The sequence below is a fragment of the Schistocerca serialis genome, chromosome 2, assembly GCF_023864345.2.
Source record: "Schistocerca serialis cubense isolate TAMUIC-IGC-003099 chromosome 2, iqSchSeri2.2, whole genome shotgun sequence".
Classification (NCBI taxonomy): Eukaryota; Metazoa; Arthropoda; class Insecta; order Orthoptera; family Acrididae; genus Schistocerca; species Schistocerca serialis.
In genome coordinates this window covers 930,605,609-930,621,618 of record NC_064639.1, presented here as the reverse complement: position 1 = coordinate 930,621,618, position 16,010 = coordinate 930,605,609, and the positions used below count along the sequence as shown (strand labels likewise).

Genomic DNA, 16,010 nt, shown 5'->3' with positions numbered 1-16,010 from the left:
AGCTGCACCAGCACTCCTGTGTCCACTTCCGTAAACGAATATTTGAAATGGAGTGTGGCCATTCTGCTTTTTCTTTGCCCCCCCCCCCCCCGCCCCATGTCAGTTCCCTTTCCATTCATGAGCGTCTGTGCATTAACCTTGGTGCCGCTGACAACCTTTAACATAATCAGAATTTGTTTGTATTTTCTGAGAGATGTTTAGATAAAATTTTGCTGCGAAGCCATTGAATCCTTCACGCACTGCACTTCTGATAGCCAAACTTGTTCCATATAGCATCTCTGTACCTATAGTCCTATCGTTAATTTGTAGTTGCCATATTTTCAGAATTTTCTTTATCTCATAGTCAAATAGTAAGAATGAGCGACGGCTTTCCCAGGCATCGAAGGAAAGCTATATCTACGTGCATCGAGGCGAGCGAGTGGAGCATATTTCTATAGAGCCATTCATAACGCCACCAAGTTTGAATTTAGCGATACGTCAGGTGTGCCCAGCGAATATATCGTGAATTTATTCAGGGGAGGCCGAAGACTGTAGATATATGTGGCGTATTCAACACATTTAGGATAAAGAACTGCTGTGCAATCGGAAACGTACTATTTTAGGGATGATGGGGCCATATTTTAGATCCAGGTCAACTCCTTTCACCGAAGGATACTTGGTTAAGATATCCGAGAAAAAGTCTCAAGATACTTTACACTAAATTAGTGGGCACAGACATGACATATACAATGCTAATCGAATTGCCTCACATTAGTTACAGAACGAAACACAATTAACTGTCGTAACATCATCCAAAGTGTTTACGATGTTACTTCAAACACGACAGCATAAATGAACGACGATACGATATTGCAGTGCCCATGTTATTCGGAATTACGATGCAATATTTCTCCAGACATTTACATATGGCCGTGAGTCTTGCTCAGATAGCCTAATGGGAAGGCGACAGCTCGCTATAAGAGGGACATCCAGGTTCGACTCTGATCCAGAACAAATTTTCATTGTCGTCAGTCTGTTATACAGCTGATGGTTGTCCATATTCGCAGTTGCGAATACATTTCTTGTATAGTATAAATGCAGTACAGCGAAAAAAAGAGGCTGTGTCTTCCAAACTTACAAAAATCAGTTTATCAGTGTATTTATGTTCAGGAATTCCATACTGAATCTACCTCAGCCTGAATATACATACAAGGTGAAAAACGTAATTTAACTTAAAGCTAAACAAAGATTTTCAGACATGAAGATGAGAGGAATCTAGATGTAAATCGACTCTACACTCTACAAATCGCTGTAAAATGTATGAAATTTGACCCTTTTTACTGTAACATATATTACAGTTACATGTAATTTCACTCTTGAGTGATGATACAAGAAAGGTGAGGACACAAGAAAGGTTGGTTATATGCTTTCAGTCATGCTGCAATTATCCTACGTTCACAGTCTCTACAGCGCACAAACGAAGAAGGCCGAAAAATATTTCAGATTCAGTCCGGAAAACACGCTATAATGTATAAAATGTCAATAGTTTTACAATAAGTAAACATTTTCTAAGTGAAAAAAAGCTGTTATATGCTGTCCAGTTACAAAATTGAATGTATACTTTATCTTAACTTATAATAAAATTTAACAAATGTAGCCCACCTATACGATACATTATCTGTTCAGGAACGTATCTATAGAATAGAACGGTGATATCTTTTTACGGATGCATAATTTACTCTTCTCTGCGCTAGTGTAAGACAGCTGTGGGTAAAGGAGGATATTTTTGTTCCTCATACTATTTTTGTGAATACGTCTGTTACTCCAAATTGGGGCTGTTGCTCGACAATTAACATCATATGAGAGTAACTGTAATGTTAGGCCGTTGATAGAATGTCAACTTTTTAAACAGTTACCTAAGTGAGGCTCGAGGAAGGACAACAGATATAATAATTGCAGTTGTTTCTGTACAGTAAATACTTTGTATCCACGTATGGGATTGTCCCAGAACATTTTCTTCACTATATAAATGAATGACATTACGCAAATTAAGTCAGTTTGTTGGTAGTGTCATCCCCAAAATCAATAATTAAACCCAGAGCAAAAGTTGCTGAAATTAGACGTTTGAGAAGATCTCTGTTACGTGATTTCCAATTCAAATGCTTATGAATATGGACACTGATAAATTCTGAACATTAGTTTTACCTGTTTGCTTTTCCTGTATTCTGTTATTGCTAGTTACTTATCCTGTCTAGTATAGAGTTGAACGAAGAGTGTGCTGTTACTGAGAACAGTCAATAACATTTCTGAATATTTCACTTAATATTCCTTGTGTTGTATCTTGACTGGCCTGGATACTCGCTTCATCATTAAAGTGTTTTGTAAGTCTGCTATTTAGTTGAAAAACTGTCATCTCCACAGTGTCCTACCTATGAAACCACTCACTTGCTTTACCTCTACCTGAACTAGTAGAAGAATGTTCTGTTTTTTATTCACATTCATCCTTTTTTCCCCAAAGAATTTATCTCATGTAACTGACTCTTTTTGTGAGTCAATATTTTAGTCCAAGACTATTGTGTTTTTAACGTTACACAACTTAGAATATTTCTAAATAAAAAGTATTTGTGTGTGGTTGACTTTTGGTCCACATGCCGCTAGATATTACTAAAATTTTTAAATTATTTTTCACAAGCAAAGAAAAAATTATTAAGTAATACTGTGTAATCTACTCCTCATAATCTAGGTCTCTCCCTCAACACAGTGGTAATTTCTCAGTTGTACATGTAAAACAATATGCTGGTTTGGAATTGAAGATGTCGTGAAGTAAACTTTGTGAGTAGTACTAATCATAAAAGAAGATCCCTCTAAGCCAAATAGCATAGGGGAAAGGTGGAAGTCTGAGGTAGCAATGACGCGATGACATAGGAGATGCTGATTCACTTTCTTTGTGGACAATACCTTCTGCCATATACTGGGTGGCTATAATTAAACTGACAGTGTTCAGAGTGCTGCAATTTGGGCTGTATAAATCGCAGAACGCTGAAACATTGTAGTTATGTTCATTAATCGGTGTGATCACAAAGTATGCTGAAAAAATAGTAGTTCCACTTTCTGCCACCAAGTGAATATAAGGCGCTGTAAGCAGTCAGAATGTGAAATTTTTCCTGTCTTGACGTCAGTGTGCTGTTTGTCTCTTGTCAATGCATTTTGATTTCTTTTGTAATGTGTCTGTTTGTGAAAGGGTTAAGAAGGCTGAAGTTTTACATACACGTGCAATGGCTGTTGACAAGAAAAACAATGCATAGCTGGTAAAGTTGTTTTATGAGAACGGCAGCAATATCACCGATAGAAACAGCTGCGAAGAGGCCCCACGTCAATAAATGGGCTAAAGAATATGATCAAGGAACTAGAAGTAACAAGAATTACATGGAGGAGCAGGGAGAGAGTGGCGGTCCACTCCCGTGGCAGTTGTTGATGAAACTGCTGTAGCCACTTCCGACCGTACAGTATACGCCTCAGATTCCGCAGCCAGTGCTCGACTTATGCCACCTAATTTTCTCCCCTGGTCGACAGTTCAAAAGAGTCTGCAGCACAAAAAACGGTTCTAAGCACTATTGGACTTACCTAAGGGCATCACACACATCCATGTCCGAGGCAGGATACGAACCTGCGATCGTAGCAGCATCGCGGTTCCGGACTGAAGCGCCCAGAACCACTCGGCCACAGCGGCCGGCTCTGTAGCACAGTTTACGCTGGCATCTCTACAATATTCAGAATGTGCACCAGATGAAGCCCCAAGATAGACCAGGTTTTTTTGCATGGATGGAAGTGGATGACATGTGTCCGAGTAACATATTTTCGATGGACGAGGACCATTTCACTCTGAACACACAAAACTGTCGCTCATGGCGTTCTACTCCGCCACATGTTGTTCAGAAACATCCACTGCACTCAGCTTTTGTGACTGTGTGGTGTGGCTTTACAAACTCCTTCAGTTTATGTCAATTTTTCTTCGAGTAGATCACACCACACGGGCCTGTCTGGTGTACAGTGACATCTGCACGTTGTAAGGACCTCCTTATGCCTCAAGTGATCCCAGCTTTGCAAGAATGCAACTGTGTCCAAGCTACTATTTTCATGCATAGTGGAGTGACACCACATTCGCTTGTCAGGTGACGGATTTGCCTCAAGAAACCTTCAGTAAAGACAGCAACATTTCTAAACAGTTTCAAGATGTGTGACCTCCAGATCCCCAACCTAAATTCATGTGGGATTTGTGGACATCGTGTCTGTCAGGGATATACTCAGATTTTTCCTGATCTGAAGGATACCATACGATGACATATGACCTGATTACACCGGATATGCTACTAGCAACGCAGTGTTATGGACGCAAAGTGCTGAAAATAGGATGCAGTACTGAACATATGTTTTAATTTGTGTACATATCCTAGTAACGACTAGTAGCGAGCCAGAACCACAGTTACCATGTGTTCGACCGTTCCCTTTTCTTGCATGCATATCACATTCTGACTGCTTACAGCGCCAGGTTTTCACCTGGTGACGGATAGTGGAACTATTACTTTTTTCGGCATACTCCGCGTACGCATCGATTAATGACCATTTAAATTAAAAAGTTCCCATTCAATAAAAACTTATAATCAATTATTAAATAGTGAACAACTAAAATAAATATTATTGTTCTAGACAGAAATAAAAAAAATTTAATGAACAAATAGAAAATGTGGTCACAAGCTGCGACATGGTCGAAAATAGAAAGTGATCTGAAACTGTAGAATAAATTTCTTTTACTTCACATCTATTGTCACAAACTTTTAGGTCCTCAGACTACCGGTTTCAGTCAGCAATGACCATATTCAGATCTGAAGCAAAATATGGGAAAAACACAAATACAACGAGTGGGTTGTCTACAGCTTAAAACAAAATAGGCCACGATGAGAAGTATTACTGAAGTATATATGAACAGTATGCACTGTAATTATGACGAGGCATACCTGTTTTATAAAAACCATCGTCAAATGCTAAACACAAATTCAGCGCCAGCATCGTCACACCTATATAAATAATAGTATATACAAGAATCATCTTGTCAGCAGCGCTACTGTTCAAAACAAACTGCCGTGTGGTAGCCATTAAATGTTTGTGTCGCAAGCTCGCCAGATGTCGCTACGGTAGCCTTCTTACACATATTCTTAAATGATTATTGGTTCAAATGGCTCAAAGCACTATGGGACTTAACATCTGAGGTCAGCAGTCCCCCAGATTTAGAACTACTTAAACCTAACTAACCCAAAGACATCACACACATCCATTCCCCGAGGCAGGATTCGAACCTGCGACCGTAGCAGCAGCTTGGTTCCGGACTGCAGCGCCTAAAACCCCTGGGCCACAGCAGCCGGCTAAATGATAACTGTTGTAAAATAAAAAGTAAGATGCAATCAGTAAAGCTTGTAGTGGGCTTGTAAAGTGTAAAAGTAACTACAGTAACAATATGCCATAAATTAAAACATTAAAAAATTGTTAAAATGGAAAAAGTTAAGAACAGTAATTGACATATGTTCAATTGGCGAAATTTTAGATAATGACATAAATAACAAACAGCTTTCGGAGTTGTTGTTGTTGTGGTCTTCAGTCCTGAGACTGGTTTGATGCAGCTCTCCATGCTACTCTATCCTGTGCAAGCTTCTTCATCTCCCAGTACCTACTGCAACCTACATCTTTCTGAATCTGCTTAGTGTATTCATCTCTTGGTCTCCCTCTACGATTTTTACCCTCCACGCTGCCCTCCAATACTAAATTGGGAGTACACAGAAGAATATAAAAATTACAAAACAAATAGTTAAAGAACCCAATGAATGAAAACAGACTGCAGCAAATGATCAGCGCCCTCTGTTGGCGCTACCACCAGAACGTCGTGTAGATGAGAAGTGGTTAGAGGAACGTAAGCCGCGAGAGGACCCCTCGTACTCTTCTCCATTTATATAATACACTTGATGAACTGGTAGCTGAGGAAGCTTGCACAGGATAGAGTAGCATGGAGAGCTGCCTCAAACCAGTCTCTGGACTGAAGACCACAACAACAACAACTTCGTGAACTAGATAATCTTGTTCATGCACTGGTACGGTGTTTTATTTTTCTTTTCTTGGAATAGCGTGCCACAGAGTAAGAGGGGCCCTCTGGCGGTCAAGTTCCTCTGACCAGTTCACGCCTATGCAGAGTTCTGGAGGTAGCGCCATCAGAGGGCGCTGATTATTTCCTGCAGTCTATTTTCATTTACTGGGCTTCTTTAGCTATTTGTTTTCTAATTTTTATATTAGTCTGTATACTCTGAAAGCTGTTTATTATTCATGTCATTATCTAAAATATCGCCATTGAGCGTCTCAGAATTACTGCAACTTTTTTTCCATTTTAACAATCTAAGTTTGGTCGTGTATTAATTTATCACATTTTATTACTGTAGTGACTTTTACACTTTATAAGCCCACTACAGACTTTACTGGTAGCATCCGTCTTTTTATTTTAAATCGTACAATTATCATTTAAGATTATGTGTACGCCTACAGTAGCGACGTCTAGCGAGCTTGCAGCACCAACATTTTGTGGCTCTTGTACGGCAGTTCGTTTTGAACAGTAACTCTGCTGACTAGATGATTCTCGTGTGTACCATAATTTATATATGTGTGACGATGCTGGCACTGGTTTTGTGTTTAATATTTGACGATGGCTCCAGTATTCCGAAACGGGTAGTCTGAAGACCTACAAATTTGTGGACATAGATGTGAAATAAAAGAAATTTATTCTAGAAAATGTGGTTTCTGGCTGCACCAGTGCCTCTTCGAAAATTATTTATTTCAAGGCCCCCCTAATAATATACCCCTGAATCTGTACTTACTGTCATCATGACCCGTTCACAATCGTATCGTTGTTGTTCATCCCTCCTGGTTTGTCTTTTTCAGATGGCTGTGAGAACCAGATATGTAACAACCACGCGATCTGCAAGGTTGACACCTCGGGAAATCCACGCTGCGTATGTCCAGAGCCCTGCGAACACGTAAGTAGCAAGCAATCTCCATGTAGAACCCACATTACGGAGAAAACAGAACCTTAACACTATAGTAAAGCTGGCAGGGCTACAATGAAACACAAATGGACTGTGGAACTAAACGTACTAGTGCATGACGAAGGAGAAAAGCAAAAGGATACTGTCCTCCGGTCTCATCCGCAAAGGAGGAGAAATGGGGTTGGGGTGATGAATGAGAGGTATGGAGCAGGGAACCATGCTAAATGTTAACATTGTTTGATTTTATTTCATAATATGATCAGAAGATATGAAATTCTCGCTTCGTATGCTGGACACTATCTGATCGGTAGTTATAGGCGATCGCCACAAAAAAAGAGTTTTAGTCTCTCGAACCATCTATATAACATGTGTCACTAATGCTGTGGCGCTCGACCGAGACTGTACTTTTTTATCAAAGACTGCTTTATTAATGGGCTGTGACGTTTTGTACTATTATACGAACTATGGACACGAGCATTTCAATGCGTACCGGGAACGCAGACAGTTACCTGCAGGCAAACAAAAAACTATTACCTAACTTGCGGCTGACAGTGACAAAACCCTAGGAATGAGAGTAGCCTCATCTTCTGTAATAGCTGTAATAGTCGTCGAAGGTTTATAACACATGTTTTTCTCTTATCACTGCAGTAAGTAGAGCATTTGATAGAAATCTGGTAACTTTGATGGCTACACAAAAAGTCATTTTCTTCCACGAGAACTAAGTGCTTTTCGGCGATGCGTGTGTAAATTTATTTTAAGCTGTAACACCAAAGAGCTGCAGCCTCGAGAGAAATAACTAAATGTCTCCTACCTGCATTTTCTTGTCTGAGCAAGGTTGTTTTGATCTCCGTCATCACGTACGTTTGCCTCTCCCTATATATTTTAACCGCACCTACCGATCGTGACTACTCTCAATATCTTTCGCACAATGACGCCCGTTTCCGTACTTCGCTGTTTTATTTCGCTGCGAGTGGGAAGTAGCAACAACAGTTTATCAGTGAAACTCCAATAGCCTCTAACTCTCCCGATTTAAGCAGTGCCTTCTAAATCAAATGTTCGCAGTTGCAGTTTCATCGTGTAACAAATACTTAACAGGAAGGTATACTCTATTAACATGAGAAGAATAATGAATTTCGAATCTATGTTATGTCTGTATTCCGGAATACCCATAGAAACAAGGTGTGAGAATTTCACAACTAAAAAGTTGTCGTGCTTCCGTGTGTAAAACAAAAGTTGAGGAAATATATTTTTCGACCATCAAATATAAGCTTTCCGCAGCTAAAAAATAGCGCATTTCGCATCGAAATAAATTTGACGATGTGTGTCCCGTTTTATTTACCCAAATTGAATAAGTTCAGCCGGCCGTTGTGGCCGAGTGGTTCTAGGGGATTCAGTCTGGAACCGCTCGAACGCTACGATCGCAGGTTCGAATCCTGCCTCGGGCACGGATGTGTGTGATGTCCTTAGGTTAGTTAGGTTTAAGTAGTTCTAAGTTCTAAGGGACTGATGACCTCAGATGTTAAGTCCCATAGCGCTCAGAACCTTATGTTTTTTTTTCTTTTTTAATAAGTTCAGAGTGAATCTCTGACTTCTTACAAATGTACTATACCGTAATTTTTCATTGTGCGTAATTAAGTTGTTGCACTAGCATTTCTTTGACATGTACTTACTGTGTTTACTAGTTGACAATATAGTAATTTGCGTAATACATTGAAATATAACATTGATTCTTGCATTTGTAACTTATTTGATTTATCAATTTTTTAAGTCTGTATATTGCCTGTGTAAGCTAAAACTAGTTATTTTTAGACAAATGCTCTTTATTGTGTCAGTAAAATAAACATTTACCAAATCATCTATCAACTACGGTTTTTGCCTTCTCTATGACTACGGGACAACCAGCACTTCTTGCGATGCGAAACTATCAGAAATTTCACAGTATGGTGATACTTATTTGTGTTGATGTTCTTTTTAATACATGTTGTTTCAAAAGGATCCACTTGAAATATAAAGCTGTCTGTGCTACGAGAATGAAGACAGAATCTAGGGTTGAATTTTACACTACGCAGGGGACTACAAAGTTTATACGGAGTGTCCAGAGACGCTGCTGTGTGAGATTAATTTTTATTTTTTCTCTTAGTTTCTTATGTCTATATAAATTTCACGTTGCTACCATGAACTTTCTCAAGGAACTTATTCGTTTTCTTTTGCGAGTATTTCATTAAATTTTTTAAAAATACTATTGATGTTGAAGATACGTCTGTTCATTTAATATGTCTTGTGGTTGGTTTCTTACCTATATTTAAATTTCACTTTTCTACCATGAAGTCCTCGAGGAACCTCAAATTTATATATACATAAGAAATCAACCACAAGACATAATGAACGAACCGAGGGATCTTAAACATCAATATGCTTAAAAAAATTTTGTGAAACACTCGAAAAAGAAACCGGATAAGTTCCTCCAGAATTCTCATAATAGGAACGTGAAATTTATATACACATCAGAAACCAACCATACAACATATTGACGGATCTAAAACATCAATACTATTTTTAAAAAATTATTGAAGTACCCTAAAAAGAAAACGCGTATAGTCAAAGCGCTGTGTGCTGCCAAAGATGACGCACACCAATACAAAACCTTAACACAGTTGTTCATATACAAGCTGTGGAAACGTCTGTGAGAGAATTAATACAATATGTACCATAATGTCGTAATTTATGAAAAAATTCTCGAAAATAGAAATTCACAAAAGCAAACACGTCAAATAAAAAACGTCTACCCAGTAAACATCTATAAATTAATAGCACTTTCGATCGCTGTAAACAGACCACTACGAGCATATAGCAACCATAGATACACACACAATCAAATAACGTGTATATCATCTGCATAACAGTAAACATATGACATTGTAGCTCCAAAACTGTCACATTACTCTCAGAACAAATTAACCACCACCTGAAATCAGAAAATGCAGAACGACACTCCAAATACAGTTACCATTGATGTTATATGTATGTCAGTCCATCTAGACAACATATACGTATAAGTGGCAGTCCTTGCTTAGTGGTCTTCTGTACCATAAAAATGTATAATGGAGATCATGTCATCCACACTGTATCCCAGGTCACTCGATATTGGCAATTTAGACGAAAAATATGTGTAGTGAAAGAGAAGAAATGAAACTTAATCTCACACAGCAGCTAGTCAGGAGCCTCATTTTAAGTATGTCACTTACACTGCCCTGTATGTCGTATGGAACACATACTGTGCACCAAAAAAACTCTATTTTGAAGAGAGTTGTCCTATTTTACTAGGGTGTTCTTTCCTTATGTGTGAGGCGATATTTTAAATTACGTTTAAAATGAGAGCTCTCATTAGTTAAATTCTCCCCATACTACTGCGAGCATGTCTGGACTTGTTGTATTCACTGCTTCCCTATTGGGCCTCGCAAATTAGGCAAAGTTATTGGAAGGAAAGGCATAAAAAAGACGACCTTGGTGTCCAGCAGTGCAAACTTAGAAAGCGCAGTGCCGTACTATCGACAAAAACCACGACGCCCAGATGTAACTGGATTGCGCCTCTTAAAACGGACAACGCAAACACCTTTTTCTGTTGTATTATCGTCATCTCAGCTCGGCATACACTGGCTGGTGAACGAGAAAACGATCTAGGTAAACCAGGGACAACACTACCTGCAACCACATGAACCTGCAACTTCTAACCGTGCCAAGGTAAAATTGGAAATTTGTGGTAAGGACTATGGTACCAAACTGCTGATGTCATCGGTCCCTAGGCTTACGCTCTACTTAATCTAACTTAAGCTAACTTACACTAAGGACAACACACATACACACTCATGCCCGAGGGAGGACTCGAACGTCCGACGAGGGGGCCAAGGTAAACATTTGGTTTCAATATCTAAGGTAAAATTCACCCTAAATTTCTATCTTTATTGATTTATAAGTTCAGTGAAGTTGGGTGAATCTGTATGAAACACCCAGTATTTCCCACATCTAACCGGGGACGCTCTGTAACATATGAAATGATTGTGTAGTGTAAACAACTTTTAAAAATTTAGGATTAGGTTTAGACAGACATGAGAATAATAGGAATAATAATTATGCCAATGGAGGACATATACTGACTGACAAAAAAGCAAAGCACCCAGAAGGGGAGCTGGAAAGAAAATGCAATTTTACGAATAGAGAGGATATATGATGTCATTACAGTCATCACAACATCGAGTCTAATTTATAAGGAACTTGGCATATGAGTCCACTTAGCAATGTGACATTGAACCCCCTCTGATCGGGATGCATGCACTTATTCTGTTGGGGAGGATGTCATAAAACTAGCTCACAACTGTTGTAACTGGTCCTATGTATCCTCGCACTGGAGCGGACTTGACGTCTGAGCTGGTTTCACGAGTTCTATCGGAAACAGATCTACCTTACTGGCTACAGGAGTACCTTAACATTACGCAGACTGTTCATAGAGACACGTGCCATGTGTGGGCGATCACTCTCATGTTGAAAAACGGCGCCACGATACTGTCGCAACGAAGGTAACACACGATGACGCAGGGAGTCGTGACATACCGTTGTGTCATCAGATTTCCTTCGAACTAGCAGCCGGGACCTGACGTCTTACTCGCTGTATCTCCATAACATGACACCAGAAGTAATATCGCTGTGTGTTTACAAAACATTGGAACAATGAATCCTCTTACCAGGTCACTGCCATGCTGGCCGACGATGGTCACTCAGGGCAGTGCAGAACCGCATTTCATCGCCGAAAACAATGCGATGTCATTCGTCGACAGTCCACTTTCCCTCTCCAAAAGCAGCCGTTTTTGTTTTGTTGTTAACAGCAGCCTCCGGTGACCCCCACGTGTGGTTGATGCTATTCCCAGACTAATGGTATCGGATGGCATAGAACGTTGAAGACAGTCCATTATTTGTTCTCGGATGGTAGGCGCAGCTGTGAAAGTTACGGTGTGCTTGTTCCTCAGTATAGCGCCCTCCTCTGGGTGGTCGCATGTGCTCAACCAGAACCACGACTGGTACGCCCGCCCTGCCATGCACTCCAGCATGGGCCACTGTCACGTTAGAATACTCCAAAACTCTGAATACTGAACGATACGATCATCTGACCAAAAGGAGACCCACAATGAGGCCCCTTTCACTCTCAGTTGCTGATAAAGCTGTCTCACAAGCGTATTTCGGCATCTCTTTGTCGTTCATAGAGATCACTCAAAATCTGAAGTTGGCTACGACCCTTGTACAGCCTTCCAGGCCTGATAACAACACTAAACACAAACAATACTAGTACACTCTGGTACCCATTCTACCTGTCACAGAGAATTTCAATTCTGATGATGTGTACGTGTATGAAACTACACTCCTGGAAATGGAAAAAAGAACACATTGACACCGGTGTGTCAGACCCACCATACTTGCTCCGGACACTGCGAGAGGGCTGTACAAGCAATGATCACACGCACGGCACAGCGGACACACCAGGAACCGCGGTGTTGGCCGTCGAATGGCGCTAGCTGCGCAGCATTTGTGCACCGCCGCCGTCAGTGTCAGCCAGCGCACGCACGGATGCACGCCAAGACCGTAGGATCCTACGCAGTGCTGTAGGGGACCGCACCGCCACTTCCCAGCAAATTAGGGACACTGTTGCTCCTGGGGTACCGGCGAGGACCATTCGCAACCGTCTCCATGATGCTGGGCTACGGTCCCGCACACCGTTAGGCCGTCTTCCGCTCACGCCCCAACATCGTGCAGCCCGCCTCCAGTGGTGCCGCGACAGGCGTGAATGGAGGGACGAATGGAGACGTGTCGTCTTCAGCGATGAGAGTCGCTTCTGCCTTGGTGCCAATGATGGTCGTATGCGTGTTTGGCGCCGTGCAGGTGAGCGCCACAATCAGGACTGCATACGACCGAGGCACACAGGGCCAACACCCGGCATCATGGTGTGGGGAGCGATCTCCTACACTGGCCGTACACCACTGGTGATCGTCGAGGGGACACTGAATAGTGCACGGTACATCCAAACCGTCATCGAACCCATCGTTCTACCATTCCTAGACCGGCAAGGGAACTTGCTGTTCCAACAGGACAATGCACGTCCGCATGTATCCCGTGCCACCCAACGTGCTCTAGAAGGTGTAAGTCAACTACCCTGGCCAGCAAGATCTCCGGATCTGTCCCCCATTGAGCATGTTTGGGACTGGATGAAGCATCGTCTCACGCGGTCTGCACGTCCAGCACGAACGCTGGTCCAACTGAGGCGCCAGGTGAAAATGGCATGGCAAGCCGTTCCACAGGACTGCATCCAGCATCTCTACGATCGTCTCCATGGGAGAATAGCAGCCTGCATTGCTGCGAAAGGTGGATATACACTGTACTAGTGCCGACATTGTGCATGCTCTGTGGCCTGTGTCTATGTGCCTGTGGTTCTGTCAGTGTGATCATGTGATGTATCTGACCCCAGGAATGTGTCAATAAAGTTGCCCCTTCCTGGGACAATGAATTCACGGTGTTCTTATTTCAATTTCCAGGAGTGTATATTGATATCCAACCGTGTCGTCAGACAAAGACTTAGGAGGGATCTATGACCCATAGTGAGACCATCATGCGAAGTCTCTGGCATCACCTGGCACTAAAAGGCCAAAATAGTGGTAGCTGGGGGTGGAATTTGTTGAGAGCTTTTCTTAACGTACGACCTCAAGTGGGACCACATCACTTTGTTTCTGATTAAAATGTCTGCTGATGTGACAATTTTGATCAAGATGACGCATACACACAGTGCAAGCTACGAGTTGTGATAGCTGTGAACAGTCGGAAAATCTGAGAAAAAGAAAGTGACAGGATGAACCAGATAGGAAGTGAGAACTGGCCTGGTACGACAGTACTGCGAAGACTCACACACCTTGCTTCGAATTGTCCCGGTGATTTTATCATAAAGAACAGTCATCGTTAGGTACAGGTGCTGGAAGCTCGCCAGAATTGTTTAAGTCAGGGGAGGTATACAATCCGAGCAAGCAGTGAGATCTAGCAGCAAAATTACTATGTAACGACTGATTTCTCCTTAATATTCGTTTCCTGCTAATATACAGTGCAATCTCGTTATCCAAATCTCATTAAAACCGATCTCCGATTCATCCGCATCGTTAGGTATTTTTTTTAATGCAGTAACTCTAAGGCTGATACTCCGGATGTAATGGCAGCAACAACGTCGCGACAGACATTAAATCTGAATTCAGCGAACCGCCATATTCGGATCCTGGCATGTCGTCAGTTAACAAGATAACATTGGGTTGTAAATATTCATTGGTTTTCGGAGATCGACATGTTAACCAACCAATGTGTACGTTTACGAAATTACATTGATACCCAATCATATCGTCTGGTTCATAATACATCAGGTAGCGCTTTGTAATGATTGGGGGCACAAACAGAACTTCACCGACAGTGTAAAAGTCTACGAAAAAGGATAAGCAACATCACGGAGAGAAAGCTGCATTGAAATGTGGGTGGGCCGGGCACGTTTCTAGAAACAAAGATGAGAACCGGGTATAATGGAAAGGACAGCGTCACTGAAATGGTGGTTGAATGGCCACATCACGGACGGGGCAGCTTCACCGAAATGGTGGTGGGCTGTTCACATTTCTAGAAGCAAAGTTTAGAGCCGGGCAAAGCTGGTGCTGCTAGAAACACCACAGAAGCCTTTGTAATCTTCGTTTGTTGTCGGTAATGCGAGTGGTTCTGTCTGGCAGTGACTGATCGAACGAGAGCACTGCAACTCCTATTTACACGTACATTTATTTTCATGCGCCTGACTTTTCGATCACACTGTTTTATGACATATACAACTAGTTTACGGTAATGGGTGTATTGGCTAGAATGAGGTGAAGAAAGTGCCACAAGAAAGGCTACTTCAAACCATTCAGATGGCCCTTATATATATATATATATATATATATATATATATATATATATATATATATATATATATATATATATATATCAAAACCACTGAGCATGTCAAATAGTGTAACAGTATTTATGTACTGATGAAAGTTATGTCCTGTGCGCGGAGAACTACTGAAAAGTGCAGCAACTAACGAATATAAGAGTAATACACAGCGAAAATCACGTCGTTTATCTTTCGGTATAGTATATCAGCTATAGCTCCATTCGGCAGTTTGTGTAATACCAATGTAATTAACTAAATTATCAACATCTGTCGCAGAGTGGAGGTGCAATTCTCAGCTACCTGGCGCGCTCCTGCAGCTTCGGCAGCCCGCCGCGCACACATTCGGGTCACGCGCCGTTGTTAAGATGTTCTAGACAGCCCCCGCCTGTAATTGAAAGTTTCAACAGCGCGAGAACACCATTACGCCGTTGTATTTATTTTGCGCAGCCTCCTTTTCGCTGATTGTGTTATATTAAGAGGCGGCTCCTGAATGCTAAAAACGCGCCGCGGGAGCGCGTCTTTGTATCGGAGCTCTCCGGAAAATTGGGTTTCGCCGGCTCCGGTAACGGCGCCTCGTTTCTCAGAGCTGACGCGCGTATTTCAGCCGCCACGGCGGCGAGTTTGTCGCGCCGACGTATCTGCCTGTCTGCCTCTTTAGGCCGTCCCTGTCGTGAATACTTATTACGCTAATCTGGAGCCGCCTGCACGGATTGTCGATCGCCTGCGCAGTATCCTCTTAAGGTTCTGAATCCGCACACAAGAGTTCACTTGTTAGACATCTATTGCTAATCAATGGACATTCCCTAAATCACCCTGAATTTGCAGTGCAGGAATTTTAAATACGAACAATATTGCAGCAATAAAACATATACCTCTAGTGAGTAAATCATATTAATTAAACAAATCATGTACAACTCGTCGGGGGGAGATGCAATACTTTATGCGTCTGCATG

At 41.6% G+C, this 16,010-nt stretch overlaps 1 protein-coding gene across 1 annotated transcript in view; it reads left to right on the top strand.

Annotated features, from left to right (window-relative positions):
• Positions 1–16,010, top strand: part of LOC126456525 (agrin-like) — a 1,113,065-nt gene that overhangs the window by 776,037 nt on the left and 321,018 nt on the right. Inside the window, exon 7 of the mRNA XM_050092274.1 lies at positions 6,958–7,052. Coding sequence (XP_049948231.1) covers positions 6,958–7,052 — 95 coding nt within the window. The remainder of the gene's footprint in view (positions 1–6,957; positions 7,053–16,010) is intronic.